The 24,942-nt window shown below is 48.9% G+C and overlaps 1 protein-coding gene and 1 non-coding gene across 3 annotated transcripts in view; one reads left to right on the top strand and one right to left on the bottom strand.

The window, feature by feature from the left end:
* Nucleotides 1-19,033, bottom strand: part of UBASH3A (ubiquitin associated and SH3 domain containing A) — a 39,793-nt gene extending 20,760 nt beyond the window's left edge. For both annotated transcript variants that reach the window (XM_060149471.1, XM_060149472.1), the window contains exons 1-6: nucleotides 18,918-19,033; nucleotides 16,895-16,948; nucleotides 14,006-14,192; nucleotides 11,264-11,462; nucleotides 7,322-7,491; nucleotides 6,181-6,389 (exon numbers count right to left, since the gene is read on the bottom strand). In XM_060149471.1, coding sequence (XP_060005454.1) covers nucleotides 6,181-6,389; nucleotides 7,322-7,491; nucleotides 11,264-11,462; nucleotides 14,006-14,192; nucleotides 16,895-16,948; nucleotides 18,918-19,030 — 932 coding nt within the window. In that variant the 5' untranslated portion in view covers nucleotides 19,031-19,033. The remainder of the gene's footprint in view (nucleotides 1-6,180; nucleotides 6,390-7,321; nucleotides 7,492-11,263; nucleotides 11,463-14,005; nucleotides 14,193-16,894; nucleotides 16,949-18,917) is intronic.
* On the top strand, nucleotides 803-930 carry LOC132521417 (small nucleolar RNA SNORA61). The gene has a single exon (XR_009540867.1). It is a non-coding gene; the product is annotated as a small nucleolar RNA SNORA61 (small nucleolar RNA).
* Nucleotides 19,034-24,942: the final 5,909 nt, after the last annotated feature.

Here is a 24,942-nt window from a genome sequence, read left to right as displayed (position 1 = left end):
TGTGTGCCCTCAGGTGTATAGTCCTGACCCCCAGAACCTCCGAATGGGACCCTATTTGGAGGTCGGACCTTTAAAGAGCTGATGAAGGTAAAATGAGGTCACTAGGGTGGGTGCCAATTCAATCTGACTGGGTCCTTTTGAGAAGAGGAGATCAGGACACAGGGACGACAATGTGGGGACACTGGGAGGAGACGGCCATCTACACACCCGGGAGAGAGGCCTCGGGAGGGACCAGCTTCAGCTTGGGCTTCCAGCCTCCAGGGCTGCAAGAGAAGGGACACCCGCTGTTTAAGTCACCATGTCTGTGATATCTTGTTATGAGGCCCGAGCAAACCAGTGCATCATCCTCTAAGAATCGCCTTCTAAAATAACCAAAGGTGTGAAGATGCTCGTGGTTGGGAACAGGGATAAGGGAGCAGAACAGACACATTAAACACCATGGCAACACACAGGAAAGGCACAGATGCATTAGCCGGCGGGCGGGTGACCATGGTGCCCGAGCAGTTGCAGGTGGAGAAGAAACTGCTGCTCGTCTAGGGGATCAAGAAAGGTGCCCCGGGTGGGCAGCCGTTTGGGAGCTCTGAGGACCACTGAGGGCAAAGGTCATGGCACACCAGAGCTGTGAGAACTCCAGAAGGCGAGTGGCTGCTGGTGCCGAGGTGAGGAACAGGGGAGGGGCCAGGCGCCGACCGTCATGGATGCAAATCCTCCAAGAGCAAGAAATGGCCAGGTTCCCAGGGGAGATTCCCTTTAGAAAGCGAAAGGCCATCTTTGTAAACTCTAGTTAAAAACAATTTACAAGCACCTCTGGTTCCCTTTCCCATGGGATCTGAACACCTGTCCTGGTGGTCGTAAAAGGACGACTAGTTAGACTGAAGCTGTCCTCAGGAGCTGTCTGCTTTAGAGCATGTGGGCTAGTTTCAAACAAGGCTGAGTGAAAAAGAGACAATCAGAGGAGAGAAATGGACAGTAGCTAGAGAGGGAAATGGGAAAAAGAGAGCTTGTGCTTGATTTTTTTTTTAAGATGACAGCATGTTTGCTTGCTGGTGGGAGCCATTGGGGAGGGCCTTGGGATGACAGGTGATGCTGGCGTGATGCCCTTGGAGGGCATGGGATGCCCAGGAGGGATGGGATGCCACGCGCCGTGAACAGGTGGCCCTGGCTAGGAGTTTGGACCCAGCATCACAGTGTGCTGTGGGGAGAACGGCACGTGGGCCCAGAGGCTGCAGGTGACCAGAGCTGGTGGACACCCTTCTGACGTTCACCTGTCCCGGTGGATAGGAGTGAGGAATGCAGTAGGTGGCCTCTGGGTTCAATGAAAAAATTGGACACAAATTAACGGGTGGGCAGAGTGTCCAGGGATGCCTGGGCCTCCAGTTTACGGGGGAAGAGAAGGAGGCAGACAGTCCGCTCACGTGAGTGACTGGTAAGGGAACGTCATCTTTATTCCTATTCTCTGGAAAGCATGTTCTCATCTTGCTCTTTAAATTGTAGTATTCTTTATGAGTTTTAACATACAGAAGGCTTACATTTTAAGCATTTAATAATCAGTATTAAAGACACATCTGTCAAGTCTCACCCTAAGATCCATTCCACTGCTTCTCTGCTTTCAAAGCTCTCCCCAGTCCAGAAATCAGAAATACAGTCGTTTAAACTGCCTTCTATTTTTAAATGAGTTTCTTTTTCTGTTTAATTCTTGACTCAGAATTAAACTGATATCAGTGTGTGCTGTGAGGTCATAAAGAACATCTTTTATTTTACACCCATTTATTTTCCTATTTCTGATGTATTTATCAGATAGGAACCTCCTAATATACCAGGTCTCCTGCTCTGTTAGCTACTCTGTTCCACGGATCTATTTTTTCTCTTTCCCTCAAGTCAGTACCATATTATAGATTTATAACATGCTTTTAATATCTGGTAGGGTAAATATCTCCTCTCATCCCTTTTATTTTTCAAAGTGTTCTCAGCTCTTCTCGCCTATTTATTCTCCCAGATAAATTTTTCAATCACTCAGTGAAGTTCCAACAGATGATCCCATTGGGATTTTCCCTGGAATTTCATTAAACCTGGAAATGGCTCTGGGAGGATTCATTTTGCTCCATCATGAACGTGGTGTGTTTCTACTTATTCGGCCCATTTGTAAATGTTTGCCTTTCTCTCCCACAGTGGCCCCAAGTCCCCCAGTTCTCGTAAAGCTGATGGCTCCCAGGCCTCCATCCTGAGACCCTAACCGGGTCCTGAGCTGGGAGTGGCATCATTTCTCCTGCATCTCAGGGGCCCACAGGCTCAGGCCACCTGCTTTTCACCATCACAGCCGTACGCCCGGGACCCTCAGTGCCCATGCGGTGTTTCGATGTAGTGAACTCACTTCTGAAACTGTCTGCCAGTCGTACCTTCTCTTCCCATCTTGTTGCCTGTCCTGTCTTGAGCGGTAAATCCTACTGGCGGTGAGACAGGCTGGGACCTGGGACCTTTTGCTGGGACCTGGGACCCTTTGCTGCAGGCCTTGCACCTGGACACACCTCTCCTCCAGCAACAGAATACAAAGAAACTGTACAGGACTAAAAATAACTGAGTGCATACCCAGTTGGGTCAAATTCTGGACCCAAAAGATACAAAGAGACCAAAAAACCCAACTGCCACTTTTGAAGAGCCTGGAGCAGAAACAGGGTGTTGGGAGCAAAAGCAGGGCACTGCGCAGGCCCCCTGCACACACCACCACCTAAGGGGTGGGCAGACCACCTAAGTCGCCCCTCCAGCCTGACCCCTGGACACACCCTACCCTCACCCCATATAAGGAACTAGCTCGCCCCCGCTCGGGGAGCAGGCAAGCAAGGGAACCTGTTGTTGGTTCTCACTCCCCCCTGTGGCAGCACTGGTCCCAACAAAGCCGTGCCTGAATTTCTTGTCTGGCCTCTGATCAATTTCCATTGATTAAGGAAGCTAAGAGCCCTGGTCCGTAACAGCAGGATCCAGGTCAAATAGATTTACAGGCTCATATTCTCACAGCGTCAGATGTCAGCACATTGGACATCTTTAACTGGTCGTAAATAGACAAGAACGTGATCCCCATATGCAGACCATTGACATTTCCCTCTTCTAGTGAGCAGGCTCTCAGTATTTGCAGAGTCTCATGTTGACACAGGAAATGCTGGTGGGTTTCCCCTTCCTGAGGGCGAGGTGTGGCCCTCCCGCACCCTGCTCCCGGCCCTCGGGGCAGAGAGTGAAGCCTCCTTATCTATAAATAACATCTGTGAAGCTTACAGCTGGAGAGGAAAATTGAATTTTTTTTTTTTTGCTACTCTTTCAAATGAAATACAACCTTGATTACGATGGGGATGCTGGTGATGAGAAGAGAAAACGTAGCATTTTAATACTTCTGTTTTTTCCTGAAACGTCGGAGACCCACTTACTGCTTAACTTACACCATAGAAATAGATGTATTTAAATTCTCCCTGGCTTTTAAAAGGGGCACAGCTGCCGTCTGTGGGGTTGTGTGGACTGTGTCTGCTAGGGATGCCGTAGCAAGGTACCGTGGACAGGGCAGCTAAAGTAACAGATACTTATTCTCATACAGTCTGGGGGCTGAGTCCAAGATCGAGGTATGGGCGGGGTTAGTTCCTCCAGAGGCCTCTCTCCTTGGTGTGTACACGGCCGTCTTCTCCCTGTGTCCTCACACGATCATCCTTCTGTGTGTCTGCGTCCGGATCTCCTCTTCTTATAAGGACACCAGGCAAATTGGATTAGGGCCCACCCTGTGACCTCATCTTACCTTAGTCACCTCTTTAAAGACCCATCTCTAAATACAATCACATTGTGAGGTGCTGGGGCTTCAGATATCAACGTACGAATTCGGGGGACACAATGCAGCCCATGACAATATCTCTATTATGTCTGAGCTACTTGCCAGGAGCTTGCTCTGTGGTTTTGGAAAGTTGCTGAGCATGTATTGCTCCAGGGTTGGTTCTCTCATCTTGGCTCAAAGAGGACAAAGTGTCCTCTAAGCTCTAACGTTCATGGCTCCTTGTTCGAGATTATGCTACATACATCCTTGTCTGTGGAGGGTTGAAAACTGCTGTGATGCATGACTATGTTGCATCAATATCACAGTGGTCACCTCTGATCTTTTTCTTCAAAGTAACAGGCAAATGCTGTGGGGTCATTTTGTTGCTGAGTAAATCCAGAGACCCTGAACCACTGGCATAAAGGCTGAATTGTCGCACTGGTGGTGGGTCACTGATGTAAGGCCAATAGTTCTTCTTGCTTGGGTTGCACGTCCCAAGTGTGGATTCCGTGCTGACACTGTCAGAGATATTTATCCACTGTCTATAAACAACAGTTTGTCTGCCCACAGCTAAAGTAGCCTTGGGACAGTATCATCGGACGGCATTTCTGCTCAACCAATTAGTAAGGTGTCCAGACATTCTAGGGCCATTTTCTGAATTTAAAAGTTGGAAGTTTAATAAAGTACACTTTGGGCCGTTTTAAAAGACTTAGCCAGGACAGCTGAGTCCGACAACAGTGCTGGCTCTCTGTCCTTCTGACCCATAATCACATGTCACGGTTTGTCTTACTTCTTCCCCAGCACAGCTGGGGTGCTTCCAAAACACAGCCAATCAGACACCCCACAGCCCAGCCCAGTACTTAGTTTTCTCTTCTTTTGCTATAATTCTTGTTAATACTTATCAATTCCTAGGGGAAACTTGTTTCTAGAAGGAATAGTCCCAGAAATGTTCAGCTTAAAAGCTGGAACCGTTACTTTGGTGACAGGGGACTAATAATAGATTAACTGTGAGGTGAAAGATGCGATAGCCACAAACTCATTTTCTCCGGAATCTTAGCTGCATAGTTCTAGAAACATCCAGTTTGCCGACTGCCTGGCGACAGTGATGCTCTCTCGTCCTGAGCAAGGATTGGAGGACTTGCTAGAGGACAGGGGCCAGATGGGAGCCCACACCACCTGGACCTCAGATGGCCAGTTGGGATGGAACCGGCATCTTCTCCCTTGTTACTCCTTAAATGGTTCATTGGACCGGGTGATGGTCTGAGCTGGTTCTAAAAGGAACCAAGTGCTTCCCTGATTGCGTGATGTCTTCTGGCCCCTCCACCTCCCTGGGCCCAAGTGTTCTCAGCTCTCAGGGATGACGATGTACCTGATTATCTCTGCAGTCCCTCGTGACACCAATGTCCTGTGATTTTGTTGTGGACACATGGCCATGTCCACACCTGCAAAACTGTGCTTCTCCGGGACGACTGGTCTACCCACACCTGGGATGGCAGTGATCTTTTCGTGGAAGCCATATCCCTTTCCACATTGGGTGTGGGAGAGCTCGGAGCCTGGGGCCCGCAGCATGCATGGTGTGCACAGAGCTTGGCCCTGGGTTTGTCTGACTTCTCTCCCTTTATTCTCCCTTTGACCCAGTTTCCTTATATTCTTTTCTTTAAACTTAAAATTGATTAATTTAGATTTTGAATAAGTAATGCATTTCTATGGTTCACAAAGTTAAAAATTATGCAGTGGTAGAGGGTGAAACGTCTCCCTCCCATTCCCATTCCATTCTCCCAACTCCCACCCTCAATCCTGCAGGTAGCCACTGTTAGACGTTTATAGACATCTTCCCTTCCAGGAAACTTTTACGTATGAACGTGCATATAAATACATATTGTGCAGATAGAAGTACAGATGGTAATGTTTTAATGCATCTGTTCCCCACAGTTAGTACTATCCTATACACATTGTTCTGCAACTTCTCTTGGATTTTTTTATATCAGTACATAAAATACTTCCCTGTGATCATTTTTAAAAACCTCCAGTATTCTATTGTATGGATGTATCATAATTTATTTCACTGGCTTATCTTTAATTGAATTATCTCTTCTACGGAGCTTGTATGCTTCTATAATTTGTTATGCTCATAATAAGGAAGTGGTATTTTGTAGTCCTTTTGGGATTATGATCTCAGAAAAGTTTTGTAGAGTAATTGATGTTTTCTGAATGTTTTCAGTGGAAAACCACAAATCAACCAAGATATTTACCATATACCTGCAGGGATAATGTTGCCAGCACGGAGAAGGCAATTTTTACCAACAATGGAACTGTCTAGAAGCATACAAGCACCATGGCCACTGTTTCCAAAAAGACGCTCTCAGAGGCTGCAGGGGCAGAGCGGCGCTCACCTGTGCTTCACCCAGGTGTCACACTCGCTAGCTCGCTCCGTGTAGTTCTCGGGCAGGAAGCCCCGGCAGCCGGTCTGCTGCGAGATCCCAAACACCCAGCCCTCGCTGGCTTCCTCCTGCTGCGTGGGGTCCACGAAGATGTAGTCACCGGGGCTGAGGGTCAGCTCATCCATGTTCTGCGGTTTGTACTGGAACAGGACCCTCAGGGTCTAGAATGGAGGAAAGTGTCTTCATGTCTCAAGCAAGGATGGGTTCTGTGTCTCCAAGACACATCCAAGCCTCTGTCTGATGACAGTAGAATATGACGAAAGGAAGTATACACTTGTTCAGATACATTCAGAAATGAATTTTGGTATCTATCTATCGTCTGTCTCTCTAGTGATTATCTATCTATCATCTATCTATTATCTCTCTATCTATCATCTATCTATACATATCAATCATCTATCTATCTATCTATCATCTATTTACCTATCTGTATCTATCAATCACCTATCTAGCTAATCTATTATCTATCTACCTCTTATCTACCTATCAATTTATCTATCTACCTATCTATCAATCTATCTCTATCATCTATCTACCTATTTTATCAGTCTACTATCTACCTACCTATTTATCTCTGTTTACTTATTTCTTATATGAAAATCTCAAAGCATAACCAGATGTTCACATCTGGCCCCCTTGGAGTGAGGTTATTTACAGCTTCTCCCACACCACAGAACACGGTGGATTCATTCATACTTGTTCCATGGGTCTGAAAGGAGCGTAACAAGCTTTCTATCTAAAGCAACCAATCCCATGGGGAGGGAGTCTTGAACCGAGGCTTCACTCAAATCATTATCTAAACAGATTAGCAAGCAGCACAATGTATTCATAAATCTTTGCAACCGTCCATTTTTAATACCAGAAATGTTTCCACTTTTTCCCCAAATTTCTGTGTCTGTGACTCATATATACAAAAGAATGTTAATTCCCAAACGCAGGCCACAGAATGATTTTAGACAAGGGATAGAAGTTCGTCCTTCTGCTGAAATACCTCCATCCGAGGGCTCCTGCGGGTCAGGGCTCCGTCAGGAGGGCAGCGTTCACCTATTCCCATGGCGGGGTCCAGTCCAGCCGTCCGCCTGCATTCGCTCACCTGGTAGTGTACAAAGCGCATGTCCCGGGAGTAGAGTGCGGCCGTCCACTGGCAGCTGTGGCCGGGGTGGACGGCTCTGGCCAGCTGCTCCAGCGTCCTCTGGTGGTGGGGATAGAACTTGTGGGCCAGGGTGAGATGCAGCTGCTTGGTGCAGGGCTTCACGGTGCAGTCTGTGAAATCACGCAAACGAGGCACCTTGACCCAGACGTCCGCACTGCACGCCCGGGGTCTCCGCATCCGGGGCGGCCACGAGCCCGGGCTGGGGGTGCAAACGCCTTTACACACGCACCTCCTGCCTCTGCCCACTCCCCTCCCCACACCAGCGCTCCCCCGCCAGGGCAAGGAGTTGGCCCAGACGGGCCACCACACAGAGGTCACCTCGCTAAGGAGGTGGCCGGGTACTCGCAGATTCTACGAAGAAGCAGGAAAGCAGAGGGTATAGAGACACAGGTTTTGGGGGCGGCTGTTTGTGGCCCATCAATTTGCAAGCTAATTGCCCCGACAATTGATTCAAATCTCCTTCATCCCCCGGGGTGTGCATGTGACACAGTGGCCTGAACGGGTGGGCTCACGCTCCAGTCAATGGCTTTTTGTTCAGTTGCGGAGTCTCTGGAAGAAAATGCCCTAAGCAATGAGATTCCATCAGGCATCGCAGTGCCTCTAATATTCTGCTGAGGAGCACAGGCTCCGGACGCGCAGGCTCAGCGGCCATGGCTCACGGGCCCAGCCGCTCCGCGGCATGCGGGATCTTCCCGGACCGGGGCACGAACCCGCGTCCCCTGCATCGGTAGGCAGACTCTCAACCCCTGCGCCACCAGGCCCTGGTCTTTTGGAGTGACCTCTGCCCTCATGGCCCCAGCCCTCCTGGACCCCATCCCAGGGCCCTCAGGTTAGTGGGCAGCAGTGTCCCCGAAGCAGCCAGGATCCGGTTTCAGCCAGGTCACAAAGCAGCTTTGTTCCGGGGAGGCGGTGATTAGTGGAACTGCACAGACTCTGGAATCGGATAGACCTGACTTTAGACCCAGCTGCCCCGTTTGGCAACTGACTTTGGGGACCATCCTGGTCTGACTCAGCTTCAGTTTCGACAGCAACAACTTGAGGATTGGACGGGCTGTCCTGGGAAACCGACCTCTTAACCGTAAGGTCCCCGGGAAACTTTCAGTAAATCTTAGTTACCTGCTACCTTTCTCACAGGCAACACTTAGCAACACACAGGATCCGTCTTCCCCCTGAAAAACGTCAAGGGTGATGCACCCACTTCCTGGAGCCCAGACTTGGCAAAACCCCATTGATGTCTCCCATCCTCTATCTGAGCCTTTGGTAGCAAAAGAGAAACTGGCGAGGTCTCCAGGCCCTGAGCTGCGGGGGAGAGGAGCTCAAAGCAAGAGAGCATGTGGGTGGCGGGGAAATTCCTTTTCTTGGGTGTTCCAGACGAGGTGGGGGGACGGCCTTGCCGTGGATGAGTCAGCGTGGCCTGGGAAAGGCCCGCTGAGGTCATCGTCGGAGAGATCACTGAGTCACCTGATCTGAATGGGCGCTTGTCTATTTCTCTGTGTGGCCCATGCCCCTGGGGACCGTGAGCTGGCCAGGATCACGCTCGCTGGCTGAGCTGTGCCTGGTGCCTCCCGATCCATCAGGGTCAGGCCCAGGGTGCCGGCCGTGGAGGGCAGGGCGGAGCCTGCTAAGGGGTGGGCGACGGATGTGAGGTCAAAGCCGGTTTCCCGGGGTGCGGAGCGGGTCAGCATGAAGCCCAGGAGGCGTGAAGCAGGACGTGGCTGGGCTCTAATGCCAGGTCCACCACCCACTGGCTTGGGGACTCTGTTGTCACAGATGGCCACACCCTGGGTGGCCTAGAACAACAGAAATTTATTCTCATGCGTCTGGAGGCTGCAAGTCCAAAACCAAGGTGTTGCAGGGCAGTGCCCCCCGCTGAAGGCTCCCGGGGAGGGGCCCTCCCAGCCTCCTCCAGCTCCTGTGGCCCCAGCATTCCTTTGCTTGTGGCCACATCCCTTCAATGCCTGCCTCCGTGGTCACATGGCCTTTCCTCTGTGTCTCTGTGTCTTCTCGTCATACAAGGACACCGGACTTAGGGCCTGTCCTACTCCAGTGTGACCTCAACTAATTACATCTAATAGAGACCCTATTTCCAAATAAGGTCCTTTTCTGAGGTTTTGGTGGACTTGAATTTTAGGGGACACTTCTCAACCCATGACAGTGACCTTGGGCAGGCACTTTACCCTGCACAGCCCTCGGTCACTCTATTTTTAAATGAGTGGTCATTCAGAGCTACTTTTGGGGGGCATGGGAGTAAGTGAGGTACTAGGCCTGCTCGGAGGCAAGTGGCTGATACACTGCATCAGGACAGGAGCCATGTCCGTCGTCCTTCTAGAGACAAGGAGATTCAAGAACCATCCCCTGAACTCAACGTTTACATAAGGGAGGCAATCCGCAAGGACATGGGTGAGGTTATCATTAGCTGCAAATATGATCCCAGACTCGACAAGCGAGCCTCCAAATGGAGATCTGGGACTAAGGAAATTATTCATGTGACCGGCACCTGCGTGCATACATGTCTGCAGGGGGCAGGGAGGGGTCCTGCTACCAGGGTGCTGCGGCCTTTTCGAGTTTCAGACTCAGCAAAGCACAGCTGTGCGGAGCACCTCTGAGTACCAGGACCACGGGGAAGTTCCCCAAACATGCCGCACTGTGTAAAGGGCGAGAGCCCCAGCCATTTGCAGAGAAAGAAAACGACTCAGGGGTCAGAGGACATGATTCAGGTCCCATCACCAACCAGAGACGAGGGAAAATTCACAGCTGAGGTCAAGTCTGGAATTCTTCCCGCTAAACCCCAGCCGGAACCTCAGTCTCCAGACCGGGGCTGGTGTCTGAGGAAAGTGAATTTGGTTGATTTGCAAAGTGAGTCTAGATAATTTTCCCCCCAAGAGGCCAAGGAGACAAGACTACGCTCATACCTAGAACGTTAAAATGAATCAGCTAGGACTTGCGTTCTACATACAGCGCTGGCCTGGTGAGGAGGCCTGCCTCTGGTGGGCGTGGGGCTGGGGGCGGTGCCCCAGCCTACGATCCCCTGTCATCATGTGACCACACACCGTCCCTCCTGGGACAGTTTCCCAGCAGCTGGAACGCGGCTGAGTGTTTTGAAAAACCGCATCGATGCAGACAAGGCTATTCCCACTCAGAGAAGAGCCCTCTGCTAGTTCTGAGCCTTTCTATTCGCTCACTCTGTTTTGTTTTTAATTAATTTTTATTGGAGTATAATTGATGTACAATGTTGTGTTAGTTTCTGCTGTACAGCAAAGGGAATCCGTTAGACATATACGTATATCCACTCTTTTTTAGATTCTATTCCCGTACAGGTTATTACAGAGTATTGAGTAGGGTTCCCTGTGCTATACAGCAGGTTCTCATTAGTCATCTATTTTGTGTATAGAAGTGTGGCTATGTCAGTCCCAATCTCCCAATTTATCCCTCGCACCCCTTTCCTCCTTGGTAACTGTAAGTTTGTTTTCTACATCTGTGACTCTGTTTTGTAAATAGGTTCATCTGTACCATTTTTTTTTCCACGTATAAGTGATGTCATATGATACTTGTCTTTCTCTGTCTGACGAAGCTCACATTTTTGCAGGACATCCTGGCCCGTTACGGAGGTTCTAGCTAATTGTTCAGCCTCAGGTTAAGGCCATGTCATAGCTGCTGGCTGTAAAGGGCCAGGTGGGTGTGGAAGTGACCTGGTGAGGGTGCAGACAGCCCTGTGCCCGGCCAGCCCGTAGGATGACCGTCGCTGCATCGGGGAAACAGCCTCACTCTTGCTGCCCTGGGGTCTGCCCATCGCATCCGAGTGTGGCGGGCTCAGCCCCAGGCACAAAGGGACCACTTTCTATTAACCGGGCCCCGCGTGTGCTTCTGCCTGGGGCTGCCTACCTGCTAAGATGGAAGCTTCCGTGGCGAACATCACAGCAAATTCCTGGATGATGTCTGCGGTGCTGTCGTTCACGAAGAAGCCCAGGTAGCTGACGGAAGAATGGAGCACCAGAGGCACGGCCGAGGGGAAGGCGCCCAGGGTCCTGTCCCCGGCTCTCTTCAGTGCTTCGTACAGACACTCCAGCTTCTGGTCCTCGCACTGAGGGACAGAGACAGGACGTCACCTGTTACCTTAGCTAATAAAAGTCAGGCAGCCTCGGGAGCCTCCTTTCTGTCCACGATGCTGTAACATAACTTAACTAGTCCTGGCGTTTGGGGCGATGGATCCGTTCTATAGCTGGTCCCCAGTTTCTTACAGAATTCAGGTCAAGCTCTTTTTGGAATAGAATAGCCTTTGAGTGCCCAGGTCAAACATCCCTTGTCCCTCTAAACATGTGCCTCACTCCATGTTGAGTTGACCCAACCCCGCATCACATCCTGAGCCCCGTCCTCCGGTCCTGTGGCCCACAGCTGGGCTCAGCGCTGCATCACTGGCTTCTGGAGGTTTCCTGTAGACACCAAGGCAGCCCCGGGGTGCACCGCTCAGAACCTACCCTACTGAGGAGGGTTGTAGCCACCCCTCAGCTGCTGACCTTCAGACCCGGCAGCAGGCCACACACTCGGCCAGTGACCGAGCCATCCTTGCCCCCAACGGGGTCTCCTCTGACGTGGTCTTGGCTCACAAGCTCCCCCTCAACCCTGCTGTCACCCACTCACCTGCCCTCTGGCCACACAGCCCTTGGCTCCTTGCTCAGTGGGAACGACTCCACGCGCCCGTGTGGGACCCCAGTGGAACCCTGACAGAGCGACCCCCTTTGGGGAGCCGGCCAAATCCCGCTCTCCCCAGCAGCGGGCTCCCTCTGGGCTTCCCACAGCCCTCTTTATTCTCTGAGTTATGAACCTTATCATCGTTGTTAATGCGCACCCTCAGCCCCCCTGCTAACCAGGAGCGCGCTAAATTCAACCCTTTCTGTTGTATCTTTGCAGTCCTCGTAGGGCCTGGGAAGCACACGGTGCCTGGAGGGCACTCACCTCGTGTGGTCTGGGGGCAAGGAGCCGCGTTACACACCCACCTGTGGATGACGGCGCTGTGCGGTGGTTGAGCGTTATTTTACAGAACCAAAGGCAAGAGTGAATCCCTATTACACTCCTGTGCTGCAAAGGGGCGCTCAGCCACCAGGGCAGTGTGGGACGTGGGGTGGGTGTGAGGGGGCAGCTACCTCGAGAGGAGGGAAATGTGTGTGTGTGTATCTACGTGTATGGTGTGTCTGTGTGTCATGCTGTGTGTGTCTCTGTGTGCATATCTGTGTGTGTGACATGGTGTGTGCGTGTGGTGTGTCTGTGTGTCTGTGTGAGATGCTGTGTGTGTCTCTGTGTGTCTGTGTGTATATCTGTGTGTGTGACATGGTGTGTGTGTGTGTGTGTGTGTGGTGTGTCTGTGTGTCATGTTGTGTGTGTCTCTGTGTGCATATCTGTGTGTGTGACATGGTGTGTGCGTGTGGTGTGTCTGTGTGTCTGTGTGAGATGCTGTGTGTGTCTCTGTGTGTCTGTGTCTGTGTGTGTGCGTGCACAAATGGACATGCCTCGACAGGCTGGGAGGAAGAGTTGGGGGCCCCGGTCAGCTCTCTGGCTGTCAGGACCCGGTGTGTCCATTTCTAAGGTCATGTTCGTTGCTGCCTTCACTGCCTCTCCTTCCCCTGATGAGCTCCTAGGACAAGCCAGGAAGGAGCCTGTCACACACGCCATCAATGTGCAAGTAGGGTGACCAACTCACCCTGGTTTGCCTGGGACTTTCCTGGTTTCAGAACCTGGGCATCCCTCCCCACTGGCCCTGGCAAATGAGGATGATTGTCAAGGGCTTTGGAAGATGCTGCTTCTCCTGGGCATCTTCTGGAAGCCTTCCTGCACAGGTTTGCATCCCCCTTTCCGTGCAGCGCAAAGGAGCCTGGAACAGAGGGCTCCTTGGGCCCCGGTGGGACCCTTAGAGTTTGCTGGCAGTAGAGCGGGGTGGGGCCAGGGTGTGCCCTCTGTACTTGTCTCTGGTCGGGAGCCACAGTGGTGTCTGCCCCTCCTTCTCTCATTCTCATGCCTCCCTCTTGTCTTTTGAGCATCCCAGGTCCTTCTCACCTTCCCAGGACCCCATCCTGGGAGCTGCAGCTGGCTCTCTGAACATCTTTTGAATCAGAGAACTGGTCCCCCAGGCAGGGAGAAGTCCTACATCTGTGGCTGGCCAACCCGTCCTTTAGTTGATCCATCACACACCTGTGTGAGGCATGGTGCTGGTCTCTGGGGGGCAATGGCAAGTGAATTATCCTCCTTCACTTGAGTGGTTCAGTCCAGTGAGGGATGCAGAGCTGAACCAGACACGTGGCCATGCAACAGGGAAAGAGGGCCGCTAGACTTAGAAACAAGAGGATGGTGGGAGCACAAAGGGCAGCAACCCCTTCTGCCTGGGGAGCTGGGGAAGACTCAAAAAGGGAGGGGATAAATGAGTTGGGTTCTGAAGGATGAATAGAAGTTGACCAGATGAAGATGAGGAGGAAAGTAAAGGATATTTCACACAAAGAGTCCAGCTAACACCACCATTGTGGACCACCCTGTGAAAGGAAACCCCTCAATTATGCCCCATCACCACCTAGTTCTGGCAGAAAATGACTCAGCTGCTGTGTTAATGAGCATGAAAAACTGCTTGGATCGACTCACCGTGAAGAAGTCACAGAGCGTTATGTGAGGGAAGACCTCATGGGCTCTGTTCTTCGCGCACTGACGCCTGCTCTCTCTCCAGAACTCTTGAAGTTTGTCCAGCAGGGGTCCCGTGGGACAGAGGAAAAGGGCGTACTCCTGGGGGATGGGGTCGTCGAGAGAAGGGTCATTGCAATGGCAGTGCAGCCTGCAACAGAGAATGGGACACTTTTACCTGGCGTCGTGGCCAAAAGAGTCTTTCCCCATGGAGGACACGGGATAGTGGTGACAGCGACTCAGAACAGCAGGCCGTGCAGAGCAGAGGTGTCCGTGCCCGGGCGGGACTTGCCGAGCATGGGGCTGAGTGTGACCGCAGAGCAGGTCAGTGTCCAGCCAGGTCTCAGATCCTGGCTAGTCTGATTCCCAGGCCGAAGACCCAGAAAAGCAGAGAAACGTGACAGAAACACTCAAAACCTGGTCTTCTAATGGTCTTTGTGGGCCAGTCATCTCCTTAGGGTTGAAAATTTTGTGGGAAAAAACTCACACTTTAATTTTATCTCCAACTTCAAATTAAGTGTAAAAATCAAAGCCACAAAGAACTAGACAGAACTTAGGTGGCTACTATATTTTCTTTCAATTCAGAAAGTTATTTTAAATACTAAGAAAAAAAATACTAGGAAAAATGACATAGAGCCCCCAATTCAAGTTCATTCTCACCAATAATAAAAAAAAAATTGGGGCTTCCCTGGCGGCGCAGTGGTTGAGAGTCCGCCTGCCGATGTAAGGGACACCGGTTCGTGCCCCGGTCCGGGAGGATCCCACATGCCGCGGAGCAGCTGGGCCCGTGAGCCATGGCTGCTGAGCCTGCGCGTCCAGAGCCTGTGCTCTGCAATGGGAAAGGCCACAACAGTGAGAGGCCCGTGTACCGCAAAAAAAAAAAAAAAAAAAATTGAGGCAACCATGAGACACTAATTTTCTCACTTGTCAAATTAACAGAATGTCTTTGAGAGGGTGAAAGTTAGGCTTAATTGTGTCGAAGGTGCAGTGAGACTTAAGGATGAATTTCTGCAACCTTTACATATAGCAGTTTGCTAAGATGTGTCAATAGCCTTAAAATACCCATTCCATTTGAACTAATAATTCCACTTCCAGAAATTTATCTGAGGCAAAAAGTATAGATAAGACTTCATATAACATATTTATTGTATGGTTATTTATAATAGGAAAGAAGGAAAAAACGAGAAAAAAGGTAGTAACTTTATCATGCAGTCATTGGAAATTATGGATTTGAATAATTTTTGATGACTCAGAGAAGTGCTTGTGATATAATATTGAATTTAGGAATCAGGGTACAGCCACTGGAGAAAACATAAGATACACACAAATACCTTCTCCTTAATAAAAAAAAAATACCAATAGAGGAAGCTATACCCCTTCCACTGTAGCTCACTTCCCCTTTTCTAGAGGAAACCTCAAGTCTTAACCTGCTTTGTTTTCTTCGAGACATTTAGGTAACCAATCCAGATAGCACTTGTGTGTGTTTTATATAAATCATAAGCTATTGTTCAAATAATTCTGCAACTTGCATTTTTTACTCAACCCTGTGTTTTTGTAATGTCTCCACATTGATACACATACATCTGGGGAAGTTTGTCAGAATGAACCTTCTAAGGTCTGTATAACAGTGCACCATCTACATATCTCATCCACCCATGCCATTGATGGACATTTAAATTGTTTTCTTTTTTTTAAATTTCACAGCTCTGTGATCAAGATCTTTGTACATGTCCTTTTAGGTCCTCTGTGTCTCTCCAGGGAATGTACTTGGACATGAACTTCTGGGGGGCAGCTACACATTTTCAGTGTTGATATTCACCGCTATTGCAGCTGAGAAAGCGAGAGACCACCTTCCCCTCATTCTCACCAACACTCGAAGCCGCCTTTTGCTGTTAACGGCATCCTGATTTGCAGCCCCCCCGCCCCCGATTAGGAGTGCGGTTGCGCCCACTCTCACAGAATCTCGGGGACCCACCACCTCCCTGTTCTTCGGCGGGTCTGCTGGGCTTTCTGGCTGAGTCACCACTAGCACGACCCTCAGGGCAGTGGGTTTGGTTTTTAATTCCAATGGACTTTAGGGTTAGCCTAGCCCAGAGGGTCCCAGGTGCTTCCCTTTGTCCCGTACAGGGCGGGCATTTTTGCCCTTGGCCTAGAGTTGTTGGAGGAGGAGGGGGTTCCTGCCGAGGACACGCTGAGCCCTAAGAGGCCTGGTGCCTGTGTCTGCCATCCTGCTCTGGGGAGGGCACCCCAGCCTGGCTGGACCTGGGGTTTTTGTTTGATTTTCACTGCAGCTATTCCGGGGCGGAGCACGAGGGGACTTCCCACCAGGGGAAGGATGATGGCATCAGGCCACACGCGGGCGGGACTGAGTTTTAGAGAATGGGGTGTCCTCTTTGATTCCCAGGGTCGGAAACCGAGGCCCGTAGCAGCAGGAGGCTGGCAGAGCCGCAGAGCTCCTGGAACCCAGAGCTCCCCCCAGCCCCCAGGCACCTGGCACCCTGAGAGGCAACGTGCGAGGCCTTGGGGGGCATTCAGCACCGCCTGCAAGTTCTCGCCCCATCAGAGGTGAAGACGGTGGCAACCTCGCATTCATATCAGCAGGAATGGCTCTGCCCTGTTCACTCAACAAATCACATGGAAATTACTCTTCACTGACAGGCACGTTTGGATTAAATCAGACTTTTAAGTGAAGAAAACATTGTTCAAAGTTCTCTCTCTTTTGTTTTCCATTTTAACCGGGGCCTCTTTATTCCTTTCCCTGGGTACTGGGTGGGCGGCATGGAGGTTCCCCGCCCCCTGGAGTGTCCTGGGCACTTCCCAGCGCTCACCCTGCAGACACCTCACCGCACCTACCAGTCTGACGCCTCCGCCGCCGTCTTCCTTCCAGTCGCCGCCAACGCCTTGAGCCTGTGGGGAGGGAGACGCGAGGAGCTCTCAGAACCTGCCTTCTGTTCTTTGGAAAAGGTCAGAGAGACAGGAGTGTCCCTGCAGCACATGGGACCTTAGGGGGTCCCCCCCAGGGGCTGGACGGCCAGACCTCACAGTGAGATGCAGCGCCCAGGCCTCCGCCCTCCGCGTGGCATCACTGTGGTTTTGGAAACGCAGACGCCCTGCATCTCAGCCCATCATTTTCCTTCCCTGGCCCCCACCCCCAGTCCCTGGCACGGAGTCCAAGGGCTCCTGTCCTGAGGTCCACCCACACCTGAATCCCGCGTCCCCATCCCTCCCCAACGCACCTGCTCCCAAGCCAGGTGGACCTGCTCTTGGACCCTTGAGTCGGCTGTGCAGGGCCATGTCCCAGGCTTGCACACCTGCCTCCCTGCCAAGATTAGGCCCGGTGCCAACATGCCCTGGGGCAAATGGCACTGGGTCTTCCAGGCTCGGCTCAGAGGTTTCTCTTCCAGGAAGCCCTCCGCAAACCACCCAAGCAGGATGCCCGTGCAGCTCTCCTGCACTTCCCCACCGCACATATGGCCACCTTGCCCCTCATCTCAATGGACTTGAGTCCATCTACCTGATCAACTGGACCACAAGCTCCCTGGGCCCAACCAAGTCTCAATCATCCTTGAAACTGGGATGAATGTACACTGAATGGAGTTTAACTGAAGGCGACTGAACTGGACAGATGGAGTTTGGTGAAGGTAACTCATCCGGGAATTCAGCCTGGAAATAGCTGGAGTTGACCAGGCACCCAAGATGGCCAGTGCCCAGCGCTGCTATTTCAGAGGATACTGGCGGGGAGGAGGCTGCTTGGAGACGTTAACAGGAGCCTTACCTGGGCGCTCTCGCCTAATTGAGACGTTTAAAACACGTTTCTCCACCTCCAACACGCAGCTGTTTAAACTGGAAGGAATTTTGAGTATGTCTCCGATGGTGGCTTCGGTCACATAATAAAGCGTGAGTGTTGCAAGCGTGAGTGTTACTGGGAGTGGGGTTCCAGCCCTGCCCCTCCAGAATCTGCCCTCTCCAGCCTCGGTGTCCCCATCTGCCCCTGACGGACGGTGTCCGGCCCACGGCAAGCACCCTGCACACGCCTGGTTCTGTTCCCGTCTCACAGACCCCCAATTTACTATGAGCATACCATGACAACAAAGTCCTGATTTGGGCTGGGGAGGAAAGGGGTCCAGCCTCAGTCATTCCACGCAGCTGGGCAAGGGTTTGTCATCTGTCTAAGGAGAGTTTGCCCCCCCCCCAAATCCGAGGTTACCTAAGGGGACTTATGATGTATTTCCCACATGAATAAACACGTGAAAAGCACCAGATCTAAGAACACTGTGGAAGCTGCAACCTGATGTCAGTCTCAAGCTCATTGTTTTGGGGGACCCTGTCCTCTCCCGGAGGGTAACCTTCAAGGTGGAGTTGTCTCTGTGTGGCCCTTCTCCTTGGACAAGTAGGCTCATGTCCACCCTGCTCGGGGAGTTCCTTAACCATTTCGCTCCATTATCAGACATTCAAGAGAGTCCCCCCCTAAGGACAAGGGGTTTCCCTGCACATTTAGAACTACATTCTTGTGTATTTCAAGAGATCCCAGCATCAGAGACCCACCCGGCTTTGGGGCTTTCAAATTCGAGTCTAAAAAGCTGTCTCAGATTCACTGAGCTGCCCACAGAGGAGGTACAGCCAGGCCCCTCCAAACCCTGCTTCCAATTTTCACAAATTTCAAGGTCCCTCCATCACCAGCCAGCAGAGTTTGTCTTTAAAAGGCAAAGATCGTGTCATTTATAAAAGCAGAAAAGGCCTCATTTTGAGCCAGTCTCTGGCCCGGCACGGTGCACCCCTTGACAGGAAGTAAGTGCTCTGAGCCACCTGCAGTTTGGTGGCCCCAGAGGGGCCAGCTTAGGGTCCAGGGCACATGGCCAGCCAGGGCGGTACTCACGCGGTGTGTGCCGGGAAGCCCATGCCCAGGAGGGGGTCCAGGAGCGAGGTGGTGCTGCGGCCCTTGAGCTTGTTGGAAACCTTGGCATAGATCTGAGTCTCGCCCGCTGCCATCTCTTCCTGATGCCGACTGAAGCGAGCAGATAAAGTGGGGAGGGAGAGGCAGGGGAGGCTGAGGCTGAGAAGAAAAACCTCAAGCCCGTTTTGATCTTTCTGACAAAAGCTAATATCCTGTTTGCATGAGCTATTGGTTTTCAGAATTCTCTGTGCAGAGTATGGGTGTAAGGTCAACCAAGCCCCTTCCACAGTGGGGTTTGGAGTCTAGAGGTCCAACCGAGTACCTGCAGGGGATCGGCCTTGGCTCTGACTTGGGCTGTATTGGGGAGCGAGTCGGCCTGAGAGGGAGGGGGCAGGGTGGAGGAGGGGAAGCCGGTGTGGGGTTAACTCTGAACCACTGTATCTTAGCTTCCTTATCTGCAAGGCACTGCATCTAGTGTCCCTGCTAGCTCTAAAAGGTTTGGCTCTTCTAGTTATTCATTGACTTTTTTTTTTTTAATTTAAAAAACTCTTAAAGTTTAATATGCATGCAGAAGAGCTGATGAATCCTACGTGTACGGCTCAATGCATTTTCACAAAGTGAGCTCGCTAACCTAACCCTCCAAGACCAGCAATAAAACAAAGGTCCTCAACCAGGGGAATTTTGGCCCCCATCCCCAGGGACCGCTGGCAATGTTTGGAGACATTTTTGGTTGTCACAGATGGAGGAGGGGGTGTTTGCTACGTGCACCCAGTGGGCTGAGGGCAGGAATGCTGCAGCGTATATGACAGCAAAGAAGGGCCCAGACCAAGATGTCAACAGTGTCATGGTTGAGAAACCCTGTTCTAGAACATCACCAGAACCTCAGAAAACCCCTGGCCCCCAGCATCATTCCCCCAGCCTCCTCGTTTTCTCCTCCCTCCCCCAAAATGTAGCTGCTGTGCTCACTTGTATATTAATTTTGCTCATCTTTGAATCTGACATAAACAGAACCGTATAGCATGTACTCTTTCATGTCTGATTCCTTTTGCCCAAAATTATGAGTGTGAAATTTATCCACGTTATTGAGTGTAGCCATGGTTCACTGTATTGCTGTGAACTATCAGATAAATGCACCCTAATTTATTTCTCTAGTTCTCAGTTGATGTACATTTGGGGGGTTTCCAGTTTTGCCACTGCACACATTCTTGTCTATGTGTTTGAGTGCCCCATGCATGCATTTCTGTTAGGCACCCGTCTAGGTGTGGGATAGTGAGGTCATAGGACATGTGCATCCTTCATTAGAAACTGCTAAGCAATTTTATAAAGCACTTGTACCAACTTGCCCCCTTGCCAGCAGCGGATGAAAGTTCCTTCTGTTCTGCGTCCTTGCCCACACTTGATGTTATCAGTCTTTCAGCCAGTCTGGGGCTGCGTCGTTGTATCTCACTGTGGTTCTAATTTGCGTTTCCCCAAATGTCAGTGACACTGACCACCATGAGACAGGCTGTTGACCATCTGAATTTCCTCTTTGGGGATGGGCCTCCTCTAGTTGTCTGCCATTTTTAAATTGGATTGTTTGTGCTTGCTTATCAATTTGTGGAAACTCTGGAGATGAGTCTTTTTTTTTTTTTTAAGATGTTAGGGGTAGGAGTTTATTAATTAATTAATTTATTTTTGCTGTGTTGGGTCTTCATTTCTGTGCGAGGGCTTTCTCTAGTTGTGGCAAGCGGGGCCCACTCTTCATCGCGGTGCGCGGGCCCCTCACTATCGCGGTGTTGCAGAGCACAGGCTCCAGACGCGCAGGCTCAGTAGTTGTGGCTCACAGGCCTAGTTGCTCCACGGCATGTGGGATCCTCCCAGACCAGGGCTCGAACCCATGTCCCCTGCATTAGCAGGCAGACTCTCAACCACTGCGCCACCAGGGAAGCCCTAGAGATGAGTGTTTGGTTGGATGCCTTTACAGGTAACTTCTTCCAGGATTTGGTTTGCTTTTTTAATCTCTTACTAATGTCTTTGGGCAAAACAAAAGTTCTTAATTTGAATAAAAATTAATGTAGCAATCTTTTCTTTTATGGTTAGAACTTCCTACATCTTATTTAAGAAATCATTGTTAATCCAACATTGACGAAGATAGTCTCCTATGTTTCCTTCTTGGAGCTTTTCCATGTTTGCGGTTCATATTTAGCTCTATGATCCCCTTGAATTCATTCTCTATATGGTGGGAGGTAGGCATAAAAGTTCACTTATTTCCCTATACCTTTCTTTATTCATGGATAAGACCATCCTCTGCCCAGTGAATTGCAGTAGAATGCTTATTATAAGTCAGTAGACTGAATATGTATTAGTCTGTTTCTGACTCTGTTTTCCTGTTTGATTTGTTTATTTTTGTGTCCACACTACACTATTTTAATTACTATAATGCTAAGGCCTCTGATTTGTGTCTTCTTTCTTTTTATTTTTATTTTTTGCGGTACGCGGGCCTCTCACTGTTGTGGCCTCTCCCGTTGCGGAGCACAGACTCTGGATGCGCAGGCTCAGCGGCCATGGCTCATGGGCCCAGCCGTTCCACGGCATGTGGGATCTTCCCAGACCGGGGCACGAGCCCGTGTCCCCTGCATCGGCAGGCGGGCTCTCAACCACCACGCCATCAGGGAAGCCCTGACTTGTGTTTTCTCCTTCAAGATTGTCTTGCTCCTCTGGGCCCTTTGATTTTTCATATAAATTTAAAAATCAGGTTGCCATAGTGAGCCATTGGAGAGTGCAGAAAGACCCTCATATGTAGCCAAACTGATTCTCAACAAAGGGATCAATGTAATTCATGGGGGAAGGGGTAATATTTTCAATAAATAGTGCCGGAAAACTGCATATGGATATGGGAAAAGTATGAACCTCAACCCTTTCTCCACATCATGCCCCCAAATTAACCGAAAATGTATGATAAACCTAAATGTAAAAGCGAAAACTGTGAAACTTCTAAAAGAAAAAGCGTTTGCTATGCTGGAGTTTGCAAAGCTTTCTTAGTACATAAAAAGCATGAATCATACAGGAAGAAAATTGATGAATTGGACTTCATCAAAATTGAAAACATCTGCTCTTGAAAAGACACATAAAGAAAATAAAAAGGCCAGGCACAGACTGGGAGAGAATATCATCCTATATACACCTGACAAAGGACTTATATCCAGAATATATAGAGAATATAATATAATATACTGCAAGTCCCCTACATACGAACGAGTTCCATTCCGAGAGCACGTTTGTAAGTCCAATTTGTTAGTAAGTCCAACAAAGTTAGCCTAGGTACCCAACTAACACAATCGGCTATATACCCCTGCTCTTACACTTGCTTCCAGACATCCTGGGTTTGAAATAAAGACACTATACTGCTGTACTCTATACAGTACTGTACAGTAAAGTACACAAAAGCACAACCACTTGTAGAGGATGCTCGCACGTGACAATGTACGCTAGACACGTGAACTAACTTACGTGATTGGACATGCGAACGCACGTTTGCATCTTTGACAGTTCGCAACTTGAAGGTTCACATGTAGGGGACTTACTGTAATTGAAAATGTATCTATTGTGTGTATTTATATTACTATAATCAATAATAAGAAAACAAACAATCCAGTTTAAAGATAGGCATAAGATCTAAGTGGACACTTAACAATAGAAGATACATGAATGGCTAGTGAGGATGTGAAAAGATATTCAATATCATTAGTCATTGGGGAAATGTAAATTAAAACCACAACGTGATACCACAACACACTTACTAGAAGAGCTAAAATTGAAAAGACAGACGATACCAAGTTTTGACAAGACTGTGGAATAACTGGAACTCTCATAATGTTGTTGGTGGGAATACAAAATTGTCCAACCAGTTTGGAAAACATTTTGACAGTTTCTTATAGTTAAACATACATTTGCTATATGACCAATCCATTCTTAGCAATCTGCCACGGAGAAATGAAGATGTATGTCCACAGTAAGACTTGTATATGAATGTCCATGATGGCTTTATTCACAAGAGATCCAAACTGGAAAGAATCCAAATGTCCATCAACTGGAGAATGGATACACAAACTATGGTATATTCAATCCATGGGATAACATTTATCAATAATAACTAACACACCACTGATTCATGCAACAGCGTGGATGAATTTAAAAGAACATTTTGTTGGCTGAAAGAAGCCAGACACAAGATCATGCATACTCTATGGTTTTATTTAAATTAAATCCTAAAAACGGTAAAACTAATCTATAGAAACAGAAAGCAGGTCACGTGGTTGACCAAGACTAGTGTATGCAGGGGTTTTGGGAGGATAATGGAAATGTCCTATTTCCTGATTTGGTGGTGACTGTATAGGTGCATAGATGTTCAAGACTGACTGAACTAAACACTTAGGATGGGTGCATTTTATAGTGCGTAAACTAAACCTCAATAAAATTGATTTTAAAAAAGGAAAGGGAAGGAATCCAGAGGAAAATCAAAAGCAGTATATGCCAATTTCCACCAATCAAAAGGCCCGCTGAGATTTTGCTGGAGATTTCGGTGACTCCATAGATCAATTTCAACGATGTTAAGTCTTTCATGAGTATGGTATATCTCTCTATTTGTTTAATTTCTTGTAGTAATGCTTTGTACTTTTCAGGGTCTTGTACTTCTGTCTTTAAGTTTATTCGTACATGTTGTATGTTTTCGATGCTATGGTTTAAAAATAATTTCAGTTTCCATTTGTTTGCTGCCAGTGTATAGAAATACAATTGAGTTTTATGTATTGACATCACATCCAATAATCTGGCTGAGATCACTAATTTATTTATTTTTTTTGCGGTACACGGGCCTCTCACTGTTGTGGCCTCTCCCGTTGCGGAGCACAGGCTCCGGACGCGCAGGCTCAGCGGCCATGGCTCACGGGCCCAGCTGCTCCGCAGCATGTGGGATCTTCCCGGACCGGGGCACGAACCCGTGTCCCCTGCATCGGCAGGTGGACTCTCAACCACTGTGCCACCAGGGAAGCCCTGAGATCACTTATTAATTCTAATATTTGGTAGATGCTTTTGGATTTTCTATGTACACAATTACGTAATCTTCAAATAAGGACAGTTTTCCCCTCACTTTCTAATATTTATAAACTTTATTTCCTCTTCTTGCCATATTGTCTGGCAAAGACCGCCAATGCCATGTTGAATAAAAGTGCCTTTTTGGTAGGTACTCTTTATCAAATAAAAGAAATTCCTTTTCACTCCTAGTTTACTGAAGTGTTTTAAAATTTCATTAATGAATATTAAATTTTATCTTATGCTTCTTCTGCGTCTATTGAGGTGATCATATTGTTTTCCTTTATTATTCAATGAATGAGGTAACTTACACCAATTGACTTTTGAATGTTAAATCGATCTTGTTTTCCAAAGATAAAACCTCCTTGGCTATAATATGTTATCCTTTTTATATATCGCTGGAATCAATTTGTTAATAGTTTGTTTAAAATCTTTGCATCAATATTTGTAAGTTAGCTTGGCCTTTTGTTTTCCCTTCTTGTAATTTCCTTGTCAGGTTTTGGTATCAGCAGTGATCAACTCATTCTGACTTACCTGTGACTTTCTTGGTCTTAGCACTGAAAGTTCCCATCCTGGGAAAACCCTCTCTGTCCCAGGAAAACAAGAACAGTTGGTCACCCTAGTGTCAGCTTTATTCTGGCCTCATAGATGAGTTGGGAAGTGTTACCTCGTTCCAAATTCTGAGTTTTTGTAAGTTTGGTATAATTTCTTTCTTAAATATTTGAAAAGATTTATCAGTGAAGTCATCTGAGCCTAGAATTTTCTTTTTTGGGAAGTTTTAAACTACGGATTTACTTTATTTAAGCAATATAGGACTATTCTTCTTGTGTTTTATTAAATTGTTTTTCAAGGAATTTGACCATCTTATGTAAGTTGCCAAATTTCCAGGCACTTCCAATTCTGTTCCATAGTTTCTGTATCCAGATTGTTATCTTAA

Source organism: Lagenorhynchus albirostris, chromosome 5 (assembly GCF_949774975.1).
Source record: "Lagenorhynchus albirostris chromosome 5, mLagAlb1.1, whole genome shotgun sequence".
Classification (NCBI taxonomy): Eukaryota; Metazoa; Chordata; class Mammalia; order Artiodactyla; family Delphinidae; genus Lagenorhynchus; species Lagenorhynchus albirostris.
Note: the sequence above shows the minus strand (reverse complement) of the source record. Positions and strands in the feature narration are given on the sequence as shown.